Below are 21,787 nucleotides of genomic sequence, written 5' to 3'. Positions count from 1 at the left end.
AAGGGTTTCTTTCTTTCACTCCAGCTCGCCGCTCCTGTTTTTTGTATCCTTCCTCACTTTCTTGCTTGTGTTTTCTTTATATCTCTTTCCATCCCTTAACCTCCCACTTTTTTTAACTTTCCTTTTTATCTGGCTATGGCTGTTCCTCCCCCTCTCTCTCCCCCTCCGCCTCCTCCCTTCACAGCCATAATTTAAGGGGCTGAAAGGCACGGCGAGTGGAGAAAGAGGAGAAGAGAGAGCTCAGAAAAAGGGGAGACCCTGCAGATGAGGGCCTTCCTTCACGGACGTGGCACAGATGTGAGGGTGTTTTGTGAAATGAGTCGGGGAGGGGCGGCGATAGGCTAATTTGCGTGGCATAAAGACGGGGCCCTTTTCATATGCAGAGCGCTACTTTGATGCGCGGCCGATGAAAGCTGGATGGAGCGCAGGGGAGAGGAGAAGAGAGACTGACCGAGGGGTTCTTTGTCCCCTGACAAGAAGGCATCTGCTCCAGGCTGCCCTCCTCTCCTCCTCTCCTCTGCTATACCGAGGCTCCCACAATGGGCCAACCGAGAGAGAAAAGTGTCATCAGAGCACCTTAGAAAACAGAACTTGAAAAAAAGAAAACAGCCGCTTGGGTTGGCCTGGTTGGCGTACGGGTATGCATATCAATACAGAATTCACTTGACAAAGATCTGAGAGTACACACACACACATACACACACACACACACACACACACAGACAAATACATACACAGTATGCATACTGAATTGTAAAAACATGCAGACATACTGTAGAGACATTTACATAGTTCCACAGCTGACAAAACACATCTTCACTTTGACTGATAGCTCCCATTGAGAAACAAATAAGCCATACAAACTTTCCTCTTTTATTGGACTAAAGATCAATAGCTGCAGGGTAAAAGGTGTGTGTGTGTGTGTGTGTGTGTGTGTGTGTGTGTGCGTGCATGTGTGCGTGCTTGAGAGATCAGAGGGAGAGCGTGTGCTGAGGTGAGTGGTGGTGGTTTCTGTGTATCTCTCTTTCTCTCTTGCGTATGTGTGTGTAGAGACCATAGAACCTTCAGAGTGTGTGTTTAATGTGTATTGGTGTGCATGTATGCATATGTGTGTCCCCGCGTTACTGATCATAGGCGGCAGGCTCACCAGGGTCCTCTCACCAAACACTGGCTGATTTCACGCTCGCACAATAGCTGAATCTCTGCAGCAGAGCACAGAGGGTTTGGGCAGGAAAAACTCAAACGGTCTCCTTTGCTATATTAGTTAGTTCAGAAAATCTAAATACTTTTTACTACCTGTTGGGTTTTAGACATCACATCACATCTGGACTTTTGTCACTCAAGATGGTGTAATAAAATAATATGTGTGAGTATTTCTGAATTTTATTCATGCTAGCAGCATAGCTGGAGTGATGGCAATGTTTTTTTTGGCCTGTAAGTTGGTTGTCCCACTACTTTGGTCCAGACTGAAATATTTCCAAAACTATTGGACGGATTGAGATGACATTTTATTTACACATTCATCCCAGACTCCTTCCGATTTTAGATCCTCTGACCTTTCCTCTAACGCCACCAGATGGTTCACATATGGTTCTGCACAAATATTGGATGGATACAGACAATTATGTTTCCATCAGGAGGAGTCCTAATAACTTTGTTACAAAACATAATTTTCCCAATGCTTGATAACCAGACACCTGCAAAACTAGTAACTAGATATTCCCATCAGCTTCAAATGCACTGTGGTCTTCGTTTAGTGCTGTTGCCAACAAACTAAACTAAACTAAAGGGGATTTCACACCGCTGCACGCTTTTTTAGAAAAATGCCCTTAAAGGTAGGCAGTTGTCTGGAAGGTTGCCATGTGGCGCTGTGAATTCAGCTTAAGATAATGCATCAAGCTTAAAGTACCACTGTGCTTAAATACAGCCTCACAAAGCTGTTACCATGATTGCAGACTGTTTGTATATGTTTGCATTTGTGACCGGCTGTGACAGATGAAACACATCTTCTACTTTTAACTTAACAGCTTCCATCTATAACCCCCCTCCAGAGCCGGAAACATGAGCATGAACATAAATGGGCATTTAACTCAAGGAAGTTCTTTAACTTAAGGCCAACATTTTATACTTTTGAAACAGGTGATCATGAGCAAGGTTACTTAACCTTACTTTGTTAATCCTGTAACTTAATTTACTTTCTCATCACACTGTGTGACACGTCAGTTGCACCCATACTTTTCAGTCAAATTATTCTACGTTTACTTGCTCTGGCTTAATCAACTTTTTTTTTTAAAGATTATTTTTTGGGGCATGTTTTTCCCCATCATTAGATAGTGACATTGGATAGACAGTAAAGGTGGGAGAGAGATGCGGGGTGACCTGCAGCAAAGGGCCGCAAGTCGGACTCTAACCCGGGCCGCTGCAAACGACTCAGGTTACATGGGTTGCACGCTCTAACTGGGAGAGCTAGAGGTCGCCCCTTGCTGAATCAACTTTAATGTTTGCGAGGCCACAGGGCACTTCGGTCTTCTATCAAGGTAAAAAAAGAATAATCCACCAATCAATAATAAATTGTTGTTGTCTCCTTCTAGGTCATCTTTGCCCTGAACCAGACGCTATTACAGCAGGAGTCTTTACGGGCAGGAAGCCTACAGGTCCCGTACACCACTGAAGACCTCATCAGACACTACAACTGTGGAGATCTCAACTCTATCATCTTCAATCATGACACCTCACAGGTGAGTCTTATCTTATGTAGCAGTGGACTTTACGTACTTTCCCTTTAGTTAATAAACTAAGAGTTATTTTGACACCTTAACCTTTTGGAGTGTTCCCAGTGACACGACCCTTGACCTTTCACCTCCACCCCTAACCCTTTGACCGACCTTTTTATCCCCCACACCTCCTCTATAAACTCTACCTTCTACCAGATTCTCCATACTATGGCCAATTTAGTTCTTCTGTTATTCCTTCCACCAACCTTGCCTTTCTCTCTATTATTTGCTGTTTGTCCTCCTAACGATCCCTGCGCAACGTGGTCAGTTCAAATACAAATTATAGAGTAATGCTTTCTTAGAATTTATTTTTCTTTTGTGAAAATTGATTGAAAGTGCCGGGAAAGGCAAAACAAAAGAAATCCCGTCTCCTTTTCACCTCTGTGGCCTGACTGAACCATCACCCCTGCAGGTCCCTAACTTCAATAATGTGACACTGCCACCCAGCGAGCAGGAGACCGCCCAGGAAATAGACAGCTACTTTCGACAGGAACTCATCTACAAGAGGAACGAGAGGATGGGGACGAGGGTCAAGGCACTACTTGAGGATCACCCTGACAAGAGCTTCTTCTTTGCCTTTGGAGCAGGTTGGTGCTAAATACACACAAGGAATAAAATGGAATAAAGTAACAAAGAATAATGTGTTAGCGGTATGAAAGCATCATATCCACAGATGCCAGTGTTTTGGCCTAAAATGTCAAAATAATATTTAACATTAACTTAACTTATTAGTCACCATTCAGCAAAGCACTTAATAAGATTACTTTCCTCTTTTTGCTAAAAGAGTACTTCTGCAAATTAGAGCTCAACCAACTAAGAAGCTTAGCCAATTCATGTAGCGGCAGAGAAAACAAAGACAACAGAACAGAAAGTGAAGACAGAAATCCCAGCGGATCAACTTTCTCTTTCTAATCTGCAAGGCAATACAGCTCCTTTCAGATAAAGAAATATAGAAATATAGTATACAATATAAATGTACATGTCTTTCTTCTTCACATCTGTCTTTTTCTACCTTGTTCCCCAGGACACTTCTTTTACTTACCTTTTATAAATTCCCATTTTTCTGTTTCCCCTCTCAATGTTTTTTTGTTATTTTCCTGTTGATGAGCAGCCCTGTAATTAATCAGCGGCTTCATTCACTAAACTAGACTAGACTGGGCTAAACCATTGATCTACAGCTTTATCAGCTTAGGGTCCAAACAAACCAGAGTTGTTGGATGTTTCTCCAAAGCAGAGGTTCAATAAAACACCCTTTCATCAGTTCAGGACTGACCATGTAACCAGACATGTGGCCTGTTTGAGTCCTTTCACATAGTTTTAAAAATGTCAGTTCAATTCTTTGAATTCCTCTATAACCGTGCTGCATCCTCATAAGTAGCTCCCACCTGATAAGAGTCTTGACTTAAAACAGGGAGGATAAAGCAAAGCAGATTCCACAAAGTTGTCTTTTCAAGCGTGGATGCCTCAGTGTGTGTGTGTGTGTGTGTGTGTGTGTGTGTGTGTGTGTGTGTGTGTGTGTGTGTGTGTGTGTGTGTGAATTCCTCTATAACCATGCTGCATCCTCATGAGTAGCACCCACTTGATAAGAGTCTTGACTTAAAACAGGGAGGATAAAGCAAAGAAGATTCTACAAAGTTTTCTTTTCAAGCATGGAGGCCTCAGTGTGTGTGTGTGTGTGTGGTGTGTGTGTGTGTGTGTGTGTGTGTGTGTGTGTGTGTGTGTGTGTGTGTGTGTGTGTGGGAGAGAGAATGCATTTCATGTTTCTTGGTTGGACAATGTCCATCCAAGGCAGATATTATTTTCCCTTTGGTTGTTTATACAAAGCATTGCTCAACAAGAACCATACCACTATATCTACATACTGTAAAGTAATAGGTTTATGTTAACCATTTCAAATAAATGATGCACTGAACAGCAGAAGAAAGAATACAAATGCTACAAGCCTACAGATAAACTTTAAATGTAAATTACATGTAGGGACTGTAAATAGTTATCATGTGAATATGTAAAACCTATACTTGGGGTTTTGAACCTAACACACATCTGCAGGTTAAGTACCATTTCCATGAACAAGTAGTTTTAGTTATTCTCGCCCTACACAGTTTATTTCATTTTGTTTCTAGCAGGGTACCTGTAGCAGTAAATATGTACAGTATGCATTTAGTAAAACATTTTAATTATTTAATGGAGGAACATCATTTATAGGGCTGCACCTAACACTTATTTTCATTATTAATTCATCTTTTCTTGATTAATGATTTTGTCTATAAAATGTCAGAAAAATGCCCCTCATATTTTTTTCCTGCATCCCTGAGCGATATATAATTACCTCTTTTAACTGACCAAAAGTCCAAAACCCAAATATCTTTTATTTTCTATCAAATATGACACAGAGAAGCATCAAATACTAGGTATTGTAAGCTGAGAACTACAAATATTTTGTGATATTTTACAAAAAGTAACTAAAACGATAAATCTGTTATGAAAACAGTTGCAACTGAATTACTGTTAACTATCGTTGCAGCTCAAATTACTTTATTTATTCATTGATATATTTATATTGATATCTCTACCTGTATTGTAAATCATTTCTTAAAACTTCTACTCAAGTGTTCATACATCAATTTTAAACTTAACATCTGGAACTCGCTAAGTCATAAATTTGTAGTTCATAACATGTACACGTAAATGGTACAATATGGACTTTGGAGTTAATGTTCATAATGTGAAACCATAAAAGTGTTACTCTAAGACAATTTATGATAATCTTACAGTCAACGTCACATACACTTTGGAAAAAAATCTGTTTGGCCAAAATTTGATTTAGCTCATTATAGCATATGTATGGAGGAGAGAGGATCAAATTTTAGTGCTATCAATTTCACAGTCATACTTTCCTTGTGATGACATCGTCAGAAACTCATCGCATCCAAAAATTCTTTGGTCATTTAGAAGAAGCACAGTTTGAGGAGAGAGAGAGAGAGAGAGAGAACGAAAGAGAGAGAGAGGCCTTCACAGTCTGTTGCTCTCCGAGCTGGCAGGAAACAGCTGAGGAAAAGCAGACACACACACACACACATACACACACACACACACACACACACACACACACACACACACACACATATGCACACTCAAGCCCTAACAAGGAGTACATTTCACGGAGCGTCCCTGAGGAGGTGCCTTTACAAGGGCTTGGTCTAAAAAGGTGTGTGTGTGTGTGTGTGTGTGTGTGTGTTTGTGTGTTTGTGTGTTTGTGTGTGTGTGTGTGTGTGTGTGTGTGTGTGTGTGTGTGTGTGAACCTGTAAGTGAAAGCGATACGGGCAATCAGCCCAGAAGCACTAGTCTTAGACATACGGAGGGCAGGTTGGGTCGGCGAGTACAAGGGACGGGATGGGGAACATTAGGGTGGACGCACATATGCATGAATACACACACACACACACACACACACACACACACACGCACACGCACACACATGCACACACATGCACACATACTCCCCAGCCCCCAAGACAGACCTGGGTAAAATGTGTCCTTAATTATCCCTGGAGGGGTCAGAGGACACACACAGACACACACACACAGACACACAGACACAGACACACACACACAGACACACACACACACACACACACACACACACATAGACACACACACATAGACACACACACACTCACATACTACAATGGAGCCCATTATGTTGGCATACCCAACTTCCCTGTTACAATTAGGTGTGAGAGCAGTCTTATCGGTGACCATCTCATGTCTCTCTGAATTTGTGCAAAAGGAAGTCTCAACAGGTTCAGGGTGTGATTATTGTCTTCTGTGCATTATATATTTGTTATTTAGCTAATAATTTACTGAACTGTCAGTGTGACATGTTGCAATGACCAGGAACTTGGAAAGAACCTAAATTGTAATGCTTTAGGTAAATTACGATTACTTGAAATTCATCCAGACTTCAAACTAAATTGGATTCAGAGGAATTAGCCACATATTTAGCATACTTCTCTTCCCCAGTAATGATCCCATTACCCTGCAGGGATTGGCCAACGGATTCCTGACTGACCTATGTGGAAAATTGTTGAAGGTTTTCATTTTTCTCCATTATAAGCTTTATTGCCACAACAAATTAACAGAACAGTTTATACATAATAATTTAGTCCCTGTCAAATTGGATGGATGCAGGAGACTTCAGGAGATATCATTAGAGTTGAGAGTAAACGGGATTGGGTATCCTAGCGATATAATGTTAATGGAAGCCTAATGTTTGTTGTCAGGATTGATGAACGAGGAGTGAGCGTCTAAAAAACTAAAATGCATCAACATCAATCTAATAAAGAAAACTTTGTAAACATATTTGCCAAAAAGACCACAAAAGACCGCAACAATAAGATCATGTAGTATTAAAAGGGGATACATGTGCTGTTTTTCATTCTTATCTGTGTCTATGGGGAAGCAACATATAGTTGTATTTTGGGGTTTTGGGAATTGTTTATGGAGAAAGCATTACTGGCTGACAATCACACACTGCCAAACCAGAGGTAATGTTTTCTAACCCTAAATTATTTCTCAATTGCCTACAGCCTCACACATACACACACACACAAACACACACAAACACACATACACACACACACACACAGACACACACACACACACACACACACACACACACACACACACACACACACACACACACAGCCACCCACTCATTCTCTCTCTGTCTTTTTTGCATGTTGTGGACCAAGTCTTGAGCCATTGTTAGAAAAGAAAAAACAAAGATACAAATCTATGATTTAACATCTATATTTTATCAGAGTAAAGACATCTATCAGGGTTCCTACTGTATTTGTTACCGAGATAGTTAGGGCTTAGACAGTAGGACTGTTTTTTTGTCTGTGGAACCACATGCCATTTGTCAATAGTCATTTACATCTTTGCGCCAAATCAGTAAACACACTGGAAGTGGAACAGCACGTTACGAGATGCAGTTTGTTTGTAAGAAATCTATTTAGAGATATCCCAAATGTAAATCAAGTATTTAATTAGTCAGCAAAATCGTCCTCCATAAGAGTACTCCTATACAAAGCTACTTCATACTTACTCGAAGATTTTGATTCTTTGGTTATATTCAGGCCAGAATCAGACCTGTGACCAATTTTGCATCCCAGCATGTTTTTTGGAGAACCGTTGTTATTGCAGCGCTCTGGTCAGAGAGGTGGTCAGAAAGGCAACAGTCAAATAAACATAAGTGGTCACTGGCCAGCCCAGAGGAACACACACATCTTTCTCCGTCTCTCTCCTTCTCTCTCTCGCTCTCTCTGCACACTTGCTCTTTCTTTGCCCCCACCATACCAACACATTCTCAATCCTATCTCTTAAAAGACGGACGCTTGGTCAGGTGCCTTTGTTGTTGTTAATGCCGCTAAAAGTCTCCTTTAGCGTCCCTTTTGACACTGTTATGTGAGGGAAAAGGTTGTGGGTGGGCTTACGTATCTGTGACACACGGGAATAACGGTACGGTTAAAGAAGAAAGTGGCTCATGTTTAATCCATCCACCACCTTAACCAGCCTGCCTGTGCTGTCTTACATACTACACGCTAAACCCTGTGTAGCTGCTGCTCTCCCCGGTATGTTATACAAACACCCTGAAGGGCACCTTTTTTGTCACTTTAGACACTGACAGCCACTGTGCAAACGTCCATATTTTACAAGTTTGGAGTGAGGACCGGTTGACCATACACTGATGTCTGTCAAAGATCTGTCTAAGATCTGTCTTCATCTCATCAACTTTTGCAGACTGCAATTTTAGCTGAATTACACAAAACAGACAGAAAGAGAGAGACTGGAAGACGATAAGAGCTCTTTACAACAATGTTGCGCTTATGTCGCGCACACTTATGACGACCACCCAGTAGTTTGTTTTAATATTATGAGGATGTTGTGAGATGATTAATGACTTAAGAAACTTAGCATGAAACACAAAGTTCCTTATCATATAATTTTCCCCCTGATTTGTGTGAATATTTTTCATCCTCTCTGTGCTAAATGAAACAAAAAAGGGTCAGAAGGGTAACAGAACCGTTGCCTCAACCTTTACTGACATCCATATCCAACAGTTTGTGAATTATAAGGCTCTGACCGAAGTTTTGGAATCTGGCAATCTTACAGTGATCTGCTTATTTTTGTTAAGCAACATTACTCAAAAACTTGCTTACTGGCTGGAGTAGTGTTTTTGACAGATACGATTTGCCAGTTCTTACACTCTGTCAGAAAGCATTTGAATCTCAGCAGGCCTGCAGTGTTTTAGAATAACTTAGATGGAACTTAACATAAAGCACTCTATTCTATCCATGAAGATAGAAATATGAACATTTTTCCAGTTTTCTGATAACTTAAACGCTGCTCTATCCTACCCTGGTTTGAGTTTAGTGTATTGTCCTGCATCGCTATACTTGACTGTACTGTAAGTAAATACCTCCTTGAAATTTGTCTATTCCATCCATCTGTTTGTCTGAAATACCATGGCCATCACTCAACGTAAATGATTATGTTTAAAAAGGGCCATATGTTCAGACAAGCATATGGAAACGGTTATTGCTGCTCTGCAAAGGTACAGTAACCCAATCCATGAATACAATCCGAACCAGTATTCCCTTTATAATCTCTGCCATGCACTTTTGACGTTAATAAAATGATGTGTTTACATATCGCTGAAGGCCAACGGCTCCGTTTCTGCCGGCTCTTACTACTTTTTGTCTCTTTTTTCTTCTCCAGGCTGATCTTGAATGCGTTCATGTTTCAGTCTCAACCCCAAGCTGCTTAGCACATCATGATTCCCCTCAAACTGCGCTCCAAAACCACAAATTTAAATATGTGCGGTGGTGTAATTGCCGGCGTGGTTGACAGGCTTTGACGGTTACTGTACTTTGAAATGTTTGACTCTTTTCACAGACAATTAAGGTTTTGCCGTTGGATCATTTGGTATTTGGTTGGTAGGGCCACGCTGAAGTGTATACCCCTCGGTCACCAAGCTGTTTAGTGCAGTGGGTAGGTTGTAATAAATGGATGGCTTGGCCTGTGAGCTGTGGCTCATGACAGAGGTTGACAGGAACTCATAACTCACACAGAGGACCTTGACTTTTCAGTGTGTGGGTAGCTGTCGGTACTAGAGCAGGGTAATAGTCACTTAATACAATGTACAACAATGCAGTTTAAAAGTCAGCCCTGTGTACTGACTGAGCCAAATTTGTATTTAATGTAGTACAGAAGGCATATGACATAATGAGTGTTAAAGGTGGTATTTTGGAAATGCCTTCTGGTGCATAGTCACCTTTAAAAAAAAATCAGACAATGCGCATTTTGCTGCCCGAGGCAGCTTTTTGTAATTCTTTTTATTGAGAATTAAGGGTTTTGTGCTCTTTGCAAAATAACAATTGTCTGAGGACGGTTGATTCACTGGTTGTGAGCAAACTGGCATGAGTCTTTCTGATCGTGGCATCTTCAACAAAAAAGGCAGTATTTTGCAACCTGCATATCCGCTCTGTCTGATCTGGGCCTAAATCAGCAGTCTTTTATGTTTTAATTTACTAGGCCATATTGTCATCACTGGTGCCCAGGAACCACAGAAGTTTTTAACCTTATGCAGTTCATGTATTGTACACTTCCCCAGATAAATTAACGATAAAATAAACAAACTTTATTAAAAGGTTTTAATAGTGACCCATGGTAAACTGTGCAAATAGTAAAACAACTGCAAAATGCTGTATATCATTATTACGAACTCATGCAGTGCAGACAAATTTTGTTCAAACCCACAAACCTTTATTTGGAATTCTAGTGGAGAGAATTCTAGGAGCTTCAATAAAGATTTGGAACAACACACACAGCGTATGAGATATGTCAGACAGTGTGAAATAAGATTATTTTAACTCATTGAGAAAACAGTCCTAAACACATTAAATATATTTCTATATAATGCATTTTGTATGTAAACCATTCTTTAACTACCCCTGTGTGCGTGATATTTTAGACTGAGAGTTATAGCTGATTGACTGGACTTTTCTTTTGAAATCCCCAGGCCAAACCTTACACATACCTGGCACAAATCCGTCAAGTGTGTTTTCACACTGAGCACTACATCGTTGCGGTCACTGCCCTCTTTCGCTTTTTTCTTCCCCAGATGGTGTGAAAGTCAAAAATGTGGTGCTTTTTTCACAGCACCTCACACTCATAAACAGCCAGTTTACAACTGTTTGGGGCAGTCGCTGACATGAGTACACACATGTCATACAGCACCACTAAAATCCAGACCAGACCTACCACACACTTGGTAGGGAAGAGGGCAGGCAGGGGCGAAACGTCTGCCAAAGTCCCGAGTTTGGCAGAAGTTGGAATTACACCTTTTTTCTGCAACTTTTTTTTTTTTTTTTACTGGGATAGAGACTGTGCTGCTGTTCTTTTTTCCTACTAATTCCACACATGTTTAAACTTACTGGGACTTTATTTATTTATTTTGCGTTGGATCACATATGTTGACGTTTTCCTGACATGGATCCTCTAGTGGCCATGGTAATTAATTATGACTCTTGTCTGTGAGGACCAACGGTGGAAGTAGCAGGAGCTATATATTTTGGGAAGGAGGTCAGGGTGGGTTGATGGTTCAACAAGGCATTGCTTGACATGGAAGACCTGTCTTCCTTTTAACGGTAAACATGGTTTCCTTTTAACCATAACCACGGTATTTTCCTAACATTAACCACATATCTTTTGCACCGAACACTTACCAAACATTAAACACTGAAGTAGCAGAGGACACATTTTTTGTTGTTTTTCATTTGTAACAGTTTTTACCCATAGACAGAACATGCTCATATGGGTGATTTTGAACAGCAATGACAAACAGCATACAGCCGATTTGTTAGTTTGTTTTTTAACTACTCCTTGCCATTCCACTAAACAATTACTTTCTAATCAAATTGGTCTTGGATTTAAAGTTACAATCCTTAAGATTTCAACCCTGTTTGATTTGGCGACACCCGTGGTTCCTGGTGGCAACCATGTTTTAAAACCACACGTGAGAATTGTTGGGGGCAGAAAACTACTTTGTCAGAAATAGAATAAAGAAGCAAATGGTGTTCCCGTTTACTGCGCAGACAAACAAACCTGCATTTTTTTTATAAAGAAGTCAGTGAATAATCAGTCTAATACACTTTGTGTGACTTCGTCACAATAAAAGCCTCATGTTTTGCCAGTTGAATGCTTTTGGTGTAAACAAGTAGAAAATGTTTGGTTAGCATTATTGGTAACTTAACTTGACTGATTGAATTACAACAGTTATGCTGGATTGCATGCATGTAATCATGCATGCATTGTTTCCTATGAGTCCCTCCCTAGATGTACATATCAGAAAACACACAAACACACACACACAAATATACACACACACACACACACACACACACACACACACACACACACACACACACACACACACACACACACACACACACACACTGCTTCCCAGGCAGTCTGTGTGGAGCTTCCTCTTAATCTTTTTCTTCTTCAGAAGTATAACATTATTGTACATATTTCCAATCCTAAATTCAACCATGAAAAAGCATTTAACCAGTGGGATGTTAACATGTCAGGAGCATCTGTGATGTATCATCTGGTTCATCTCTGTCTCTTCTTAAATGGGGGGATAAACCTGTCAGCCACTCTGAAGAAGTAACTGGCTGTTAGGCTGCTGAGTGAAAGACACCTAAACATATATATTTTGTTGCACTCATCGGGTCAAAGGCCTCAGTCTCTGCACTTAAAAGACATATTTCATACAGCACACACTTCTCTACCAGTGATTACAGTAAACACTTGTCACAACAGCTTGTTTTGATTTATTGAAAGAGTTGAACTCCTCACCCCTGACCCCATTCAAACCCAGCAGTATTTCCGTATGCTCCTGGAACAGGCTGTTAACGTGCCTGCCAGGGGGCTTAACTTTCATTTGGACCAGAAATACCTCACTTCTATTAAAGGAAAAGGGAAAAGAAAATTATATACATAGCTTACAAGCAGCCGTGAATCTATTGATGATTCTGAGTGGGAATTGTTATGAAGGAGCTGTCCCTTTTCATTTTGGGTCTAAAACATGAAGGAGAGCAACACGTTGCCTGGAGGGGATGAAGATAGGAAGAGACAGAGGAAAACATGACTTGTGTGATTTGTGGCTTCCACTCTCTCCCTCTCTCTCTCTCACTGCCATTGAATACTTTTTTTGTTTTGCTGGAGTAGGAAGTTTTCTGGTTCACTGTAGGAATGAGCGTGTGTTGTTGGCCGTGCATGGCGCAAATGCTTTGTCTTACAAGCTGTGTGAGTACATGCATGATTTTGGTATGCCACAGAGCACCAGTCTGAGTTTTTAGGCTCAAATTAGCTTTAGTATCTAAACTTTACATTTGTCATCATCTTGGTGAGAGCACCAGCTCAAGAGTATGTATCTCCTTTGCTTATACTCACAACCTTTTGCTATTCAGGTAATTACCATGTTTGCTGTAGCTGTTGCTGTAATTTATCAAACTCAACACAATCCAAAAGCAAAGATACTCAGTGCAGGTCTCGCCGTATTTTGAAGTAAGTTGGGGGTTTTCAGGTGCTGCGGGATATCTCTGCGCCCTAGTAACAGTGCTGCGGCTGTGCTTTGCCCCAATATAGACCCAAGTCAAAATCTGCATAGGTAATTGCCTTGTATTAATCTACAAAGATGTTGTGTTACTTTAAGAGTTATGGTTTTCTGTAGGGCTGCACAATATGTGATTTTTTTCATCGTCATCACAATATTAACTAGCAGAATACACATCACGGAAGGCTGTGGCATATCGCGAAAGACACTCAGAGATTTCTTATCAGGAGAAAACTGCATTTTAAAATTTTGTCCTTTTTTTAGTGGTGCCTCACATTCAATTCAATGTTGAATTTCTTCAGTAAATGTCCATTGGAAGCGGTTTACTGTCTTTTTTTTTTTATTCAACAAGCAATATTACAGCAATTTCTACAAACCTTTTTCTCAGCCACATCGTATACAGCATATACATATATCTTTCACAGTGTAGTTTTTAAAGAGTTTTAGATCAGCCATATATGGTAATATATATTAATCAAATGAAAGAAAAAGAAAGATTTGTAGAATGATATGATGCCATTCTCCTCAGCGGCAATAACAAAAACAATCTTCTGCATTCCACACAAACAGGCTCGACTTTCAACTCATGTTGAAATGAATGTAGCAGGTTTTGTAACTTCTGTTTTACGTCACTAAAATTGATTTTCTGTGTTATTGTTGAGGCTGCTTCAGATGCTTTAGTTGGTGCAGATGTGGAAGTTGGCCATGTTTGATTGTGATTTGCAAGGAGGCACGGGGCTTTCTAGAAAATTAAATCCACAGTTTTCTATCCAGAACACACTAGTTAGTGAGAGATAGAGAAGATAATGATTAGGGATGAAATGGGATCAGCAGATGTTTGGTAATTGACAAAGAGAGACAAACTATGTGTCATAGTAACAAAATCTGACAGAAAGGGAGATAAAAAGGGAAAAAAATGACACAGAGATAGGGTGAGATATGACAGCCAAAGACAGAGTGTGTGTGTGTGTGTGTGTGTGTGTGTGTGTGTGTGTGTGTGTGTGTGTGTGTGTGTGTGTGTGTGTGTGTGTGTGTGTGTGTGTGTGTGTGTGTGTGTGTGTGTGTGAATATACAGGCCTCTATCCCGTGGATCTGCTCTTAGTTATAATCTAGACCTAAATCACAGATGATCTGCAGGCCTCATTTGACATCGGCAAGATCTCTTGCAGATTATGCAAACCAAATAGGCACAAAATTGCCCTCTAAGCCACATGTTTTAGATGGAAGCTCTGTGAGAAAACATCTGAGACAAACTACGATGTGGAATGCTTTTTAAAAAGGGAGCAGCCGTCCGACTCCCCCTTGGTTTCCCTTTTCTGGACTGAGACAGTTGAAAGGACTGAGCAGAGACTCGCAGCAGGATGCGAGGCTTGCAGGGAAACGTTTGTTTTCAGAGGAAGCTGTCTGGAGGCCGCAGTATGCAAACTGCAGGAATACATTTTGGAGGGTTCAGACAGGCAAAAGCACACATTTGTAGAAGAGAAACACTGTTATGGCTTCAGAGCTCCTGCTGGTTGAATGAGCTGACTGATTCTTGATTCTCGACTGAGTCTGCAGTTGATTTAAGTGTAACATGGCTTGCTGTGTTGTTTGGTAGGAGCCAGTCTCAATTTCCTCCTTAAGTTCTCTTTAGATTCATTTGTCTTTAAACAATTCCAAACAGTTTGGTGTCATTTAAGAGTTATGGTTTTACAGTTGAAAATCCTGTTCTTTTTAACCTACAGTGCACCCTTAAACTCTGCAGTGTGTAGCCTAATTCAGTCATTGTAGTCTATCACAGAAGTTCGCAACTTTTTCTTTTGACTTGTAACCATAAACAAAGCTTTGCCTTGTGGCACATAGCACTACATGTGTGGTGGCCATTTTAACCAAATACTAAAATCAGTTTATTTGTGCTTGATATGCAATCATCCAGTAATTCACAAGCAACTGTATGGTTGACGAAAAGTAAAAAAGCATTGTTTGCACACTGATATTGTCATGTGCATGTTTAAATAAATAGCTTTTACTCAACAAAAAGTATATCAGCAGCTTACTGAATAAGCAGAAAAAATAGAACTAAAACTATTGCTCCAATGTTGATCTGATAGTGTGCAAGTAACAGTACAATACAAGTATGTACATTTTAAGACTTACAATTATACTACTTATACTTAAAGTCAACACAATAATCAGTGTAATACTTGTATGTTGCACCTCACTGCATTTATTTGACAGCTTAAGTTACACAAGATAAATTCAATGACTGTATATATGGGACTTTACTGTCAACATAAAAGCTCAGCCACACCATAGGTCAGGTGGAGGTATCCCCCACCTCATAAAGCTAGTTCTATAAAATTGTTTCAATCGTTTTATAGGAGATTTCTGAGACAGTACGCTAGTAAGCAAGGGTGGAGGTATTCCAACGGCAATGCATCCGGTTTAATGTTATCAAAATGCAGTCCTGTACAGAAGGAGTGCATTTTCGAACTTTGATCACTGTTTCATACGACCACAGTGAATGAGCTGGTGTGTGCTTAAGCGCCATCATTTCTTGGCAGAAAAAGCCAAACTGAGAGAGAGTGTAGAGACTATTGCAGCCTGACAGATGTAATCCCTAACACTGCTCCAAAGTGCTGTGTGCCACCACAAATTTTGAGCGAGGGTTTATTTAAAAAACAACCTCACACCACAGGCCTCTTATGTGCTCTGTTTCTCATTTATTCTCAGCATAAATTCAAAGCTGAAGTTGCCCAGCACAATCTTAAGAGAACTTGTGCAGAACATTTAGCCGTTTTTACTCTAATGATAAACACTTTGACACTTAATTCATTTAAAAGAAAAGACAAAGTAACAAAACTGTGGGCATGTTGAATGATCCATCTGTTTAATTTTCACAAGTGAACATGAAGGTGCAGAAAATTATACATTTTACATGGAATTTTACTCATCAAGTTGTCTTTGTAAGCTGAAAAAAAAGCCTCTCCCAACATCCCTGTCACATTCCCCCAAATACTATACATAATAAATTTCACTTGTATTCTTTTTAACAGAACATCAGTCCTAAACATTTGTCTGGGGCAGTGACATTAGTCACTTTGAGAAAATAAATTAGCCCAAGGTCATTTATGAAAGTTACATGAGGTGGAAGTCAAGAAAGCCAAGACTCACATTTCCTCTGCTATAGTCACAACTACTGTATGTTTAACATTTTCTGTTAAAATATTTTAAGAGGTGAGAGGTTCTTTAACTTACATCTCGTCAAGGATTTGCATTTTTTCACTCAGTCTACATGGTTTAGCTTTGGAAATGGTTGGTAAAGCTGCATGCCAAACGGAGATACCACTTCAAGCAGCTCCGGCTCCACTCCTGTTTTGTATAGCAGACTTTACATGGGCATCATGTCAAAATACAGTCTACATCGTCAATAGAGAAACTGAAGGCCTTAAAGGATACTCTTATCCCCGACTATCACAGTCTGGCATCTGACGACTTAACATTCCTGTGTTGTTTTGCATGCCCTTTTCCTTTGTCTCTTCTTCTGTTTTTCTTTCCATGTTAAAATCTGCAATTGACATCAGCGCTTATTCCGCTCTCTCGTCTCTGGTTCTGTCTGTCTTGAATTGTCTTGTGTTTTTTATGTCTGCGTCCCGTCTGTTGTTGCTGCTTGTCTCTTTTCTTCCCTCCATGTCTCCTTCAACAGCCTATGTCTGTCCATAGCGATCGGTATCACTTTTACAATAAAGGAATGACCTGTTGAATTCAGGCTGTTTGTGAAGTGTGCGTCTCACTATGGCTGAGAGAAATCCAAAGAGAAATGTTTTGGGTGTGATTGAGATGTTAGCATTTTTGGGCTTGGTTTAAGAAAGGCTTATGTCATGGAGCAGAGGTGTATTTGTTCCTTTGGCTTTATGTCTTTCATATTCACACAACCATATCACAGCTGTCTTTTATCCCAGCTTTCTCATATCACTGGTATCTTGCATTCAGAACCATATAATGGAAGAATTCCAATAGAAAAGCTGTCCGATTCTCAGGATAAGTTATGTTTTAAGTTTTGCCAATAATTATAACAGTGATTTTTAAACTTTTTTACCTGTGAGGAAGTCATAACAGATGATGAAATGCATTTTATTGTTTGAAATCACATCACTGCTCTTATGTTTAAATACAGTATATCTCCCAAATGTTTAGAAGATCATCACTAAACACTCATAACATATCATTAAAACTTCCAGCATCTCAAATAAACATTAATATGTTTGATCAAATTTGAATAAATTGCACATAAATATAATATAACCCTCATGAATAATCTGTGAATACACTGAGCATGGTTCATTTATAGTAAAATTACTTTAATTATACCATATATCATGTAGAGACAAGCTGAGTAAACCCGTTCAGAGTGTAAATGGGGCTTTCACAGCATCTTATTCATTGTCTGTAGACCATAAAAATCATCATGAATGAATCATTATTTTTTCAGTGATTTACAGTCATACATGAACTTTAAATAAAAACGAACAAAAAAGTAGATTGACAAGCCAGACACACATCATCATGATGTTGGGTCTGGGAACTCCCCATTGGCAGGGCTCAATCCGAGGGGCGGGATAAACGGTTGTCTTTCAAATACCCTTTGCACGCAATAGGATAGCGCTACAACCAACCAGAGCAACGCTAGGTGGCAGACTAAACTTTTGTCGTATCCAGTTGACAACTCCAAACACATCTTCCTTTTTTAAGAATGACTTCAGTGCCGTTCTTTTTTCTTTTCTCAAAGAAAAGCTTAACTCCAAGTCTTCCAGAGTCGCGGCCAAAGCCGATTTGAAAGACCGCTGTTTGCCAGCAACAGTCATCTTCTTTGTTTTAGTAGCAGGTTATTCACGCCGAACCATTGCAACTCTGCCGTCATTATGTTAGGCCCGCCCACCGACTCTATACACGATGTGATTGGCCTAAATAGAGTTTGTTTTTTCCAACTCGTAAGCCAACCGAGTTGCTAGACTGACATTTGCTGCCGATAGATCTCTAGCCTAACAGAAAGGTGTTGGGGTGAAATAATCACATGTAAACTTGATTACAGTTTTTTATGTGTATAAAAGTCAAACAATATTTTTTACAACCTTCTCAACTGTTCTATGATAATATTTTGATTGATTATCACGAATAATGTGTACATTTTTACAGGCATCTGTCATTTTTCTTAACATTTGGGTTCCTGGTCGCTTTATACTTTATTCAAATTAATAAAATGACATGTCAGACTTACAGTTGAGTTTTTGCTGAAGAAAAGGGTACCATGCATGCCGGGTAAAGACAGTTTAAAGGTGCTCAACAAAGAAAGAAATGCACAGAGACTCACCATAAATTAATTAATATCAAACTGAACTGAAGGTTAAATCAAATATACAGATGATTTGTTTAGCCATGCCTGCTCCCCTTGCAATGTTTTATTTATCCATGACCTAGTGTATTGTCTAAAGGTTTGCTCAAAAATGAAGATTTTTAATTTTCATTGACTGGGAAATTATGACATCATTTTCAGAAACAAGGCCCATACAGTAGGTCATTAATGACTGAGCAGCAGAAGCACTAAAACAACATGTGGAGTTTAGTTTGGCTCAGTCAATAGTTTCAAACTCACGTTGGCTACTCTGGTTCTCAATCTTTTTTTTTTATTCCTTATACACACAATTGGTCTAAATCATATTTGTTTTTGTTCTTAATGTGTATCAATTTTTTTATGAGAGGAGGGAGGATTGCGAGACACAACAGATATAGATATCAACTTAATATGACGTAGGTTTTGGACTACTTTTAACCAATGACAAAATTATTTTTTTTCCAGTGACAAAAGATGGATTTGTGAGCTTGTATGCAGACACATTTAACCAAACATATCTTGGTTTTCCCCACTGCTATTAAATTAAGAGCATCCTTATCCTGCAGGGAGTGTGGATCCAAATGACAACAGATAGTTGCAAGTAACATCATCCTAAATTGATTCCAGGCGAAAACATCCATTTTTGAAACTTTTTTTCCATGGCCCATCCAGTGGTAAAGAATCTTGGTGCCTGCTAGGATGAATATTATATTAACATTAACTGACTTTTAGGGCTCAACACCACAAGTTGGCTAGGTTACATACAGTACATTATCAAAGTTTGACTTAAAAACACAACATTAACTGCTGCTATCCAGTAATTGAATTGTGGGTAAGAAGAACTCTTAACATAAAACACTTAGAGTGCTTCTCTGCTGCAATTCCTGTCTTCCTGTCGCCTTCTAACATTTTTAGCAATGTGGCTTTAGGGATGCCAGTGTCGGTTGGTCGGTGGGTTCACCACTTTGGTCCGTACTGAAATATCTAAACAACAATTTGATGGATTGACATTTTGTATATTCATGGAGGATAAATTCAATTGATTTTGGTGATCCCCTGACTTTTCCTCTATCACTGCCATGAGGTTTCTTAAAATGAATAAAACATACCATTATCAAAATATCCAAAAATACAGTATGTGAATGCAGTGTTGAATGCTATGAAAATGTGAACGTATCTTACCACAAATGATTAAAGAATGATGAAGTAAATACTGATTTATTCCATAAAAATGCTACCACATGTAATTATTCTCAACCAGCCGACAGTATTTAATCATATTGTCTCTTGTTCTTTTAAGCAAATTGTACTTGATTGATAATATATGAGGTTTAGCTTTAATACAGGGAATAAAGGACTGTCCATCATAGACATAAAACATTATGATTTACCCAGGGATAAGAAGAAGTGCTATGCAAGCACAGCCTGTTTTTCCAGACACTTGATATGCGTGTTCATGTAGAGCTGGCATTGTTTGCAAAACACCAGGATGACTGTGTGATCTTTATGCGGGTGGATAACCAATAATTTTCCTGTTATTTGTCTTTGACATGCGTGTCACTTTTATGGATGACTGCGTCTCCTTAACTGTTGAAGACAAGGTTTTTACTTGACTGTTAGCATCTCGGTGAGCCAAAACACTGATTTTTCCAGTAAAATCTTTGGCTGCTTCCACTGTCCTAGAAATGTCAAATCCTATACTTCTACCGCCTATTATCTAGTTTTGACAATAGTTTGAATAGCTTAACCCTCTCTTTTTAACATCTCTCTTCTTGCCTGTGTAATTTATGCACAATTGATGTTCCTTAAACCACTGTAGGTGTCAAATATCTACACAAGAAGAAAAAGCCTGAAAAATTGGCCAGTTGCAAGGTTTATTCAAGCCGTTTGTGGCTTTTTGTCATTTCCAATAAAAGTTATTTCCACAAAGTAACAAACAAAAGCACTGCATACTAAAGACTGAAGAAGGTAGCAGACACCTCGCTGTCATCTGCATCAATACAAGGCTTCATCCAGGTATTAGTAATGGTGATGCTGGGCTGCTGTGGCCAGATGACTTGCAGGGAAGATGTGTACATAAAAAGCTAGCAGTGGCTATAAGGGGCAGAATGGCCTCAGTGCTGCCTGTGGCGTTTGTTTATCCAACATGCTGTAATGTTATGAGAAGTGCTCCTTGGGCTGGTTACAAGTTGTAATGTAAATATTGATGTGTATGGAAAAGGAACGCTATTTAAGGCTTACCATATGTTCTAATAATTTGAGCTGCTGATTGTAGTGACTTGATGTCTTTCTAAGGACGGATACCGCCAAGGTTCTCATCTGGGGTTCCTCTGCCTGAGTACAGGTGTGCAGAAATGTTTTAGTCGAGTTAAATACAAATCTGTTTTCTGACTTACAACAGTAGTTACAGCTTACAATCACTCTTCTACATTAAGTAATTATGTTGTCAAGTGGATAGAATCATACAAAAATCAGTGTTCCTCATTCTGATTAAAGGCAATTCTGTAATAAAACAGTAATTAGTGGAAGCCATGTAGCTAAATAAAAGTATCTCACTGTAATAAAATATATATATTTTTAAACTAGTGCTGTCAGTTAAACGCGTTACAGTGTTAACACAAAACCATCAAATTGTAAAAAAAAAAATATTGCGAGATTAAAGTCCTTTTTGTTCTAGCAAACTTTGTAGTTTTTTTCACATGCTGTTGCAACAACTATTAGAGTTAGAAAACCTACAACACCACACTGGAACTAGCTAGACCGGAAACAAAACTACAGGCACGCCGCACACACTTGTTTGGGCTTGCGATCCGGCCAAAGAGTAGTAACGTTAGGTTTTGAGTGGATGGCAAGCGCGAGACGCGGAAATGGATGCGAATACGATTCTGAATGGAAAGCTCACCAAAGTGATCTGTGTGTTTTGTCATTGTGAACTGAGCTATCATCGCGTGTGTG

General features: G+C 39.5%; 1 protein-coding gene across 1 annotated transcript in view; it reads left to right on the top strand.

Moving 5' to 3' along the window:
• trabd2a (TraB domain containing 2A) overlaps nucleotides 1–21,787 on the top strand; it is a 63,623-nt gene that overhangs the window by 26,866 nt on the left and 14,970 nt on the right. The window contains exons 3-4 of the mRNA XM_032540128.1: nucleotides 2,592–2,738; nucleotides 3,187–3,361. Of these exons, the coding sequence (XP_032396019.1) occupies nucleotides 2,592–2,738; nucleotides 3,187–3,361 (322 nt within the window). The remainder of the gene's footprint in view (nucleotides 1–2,591; nucleotides 2,739–3,186; nucleotides 3,362–21,787) is intronic.

Source organism: Etheostoma spectabile, chromosome 16 (genome assembly GCF_008692095.1).
Source record: "Etheostoma spectabile isolate EspeVRDwgs_2016 chromosome 16, UIUC_Espe_1.0, whole genome shotgun sequence".
In the NCBI taxonomy this organism is placed as follows: Eukaryota; Metazoa; Chordata; class Actinopteri; order Perciformes; family Percidae; genus Etheostoma; species Etheostoma spectabile.
Note: the sequence above shows the minus strand (reverse complement) of the source record. Positions and strands in the feature narration are given on the sequence as shown.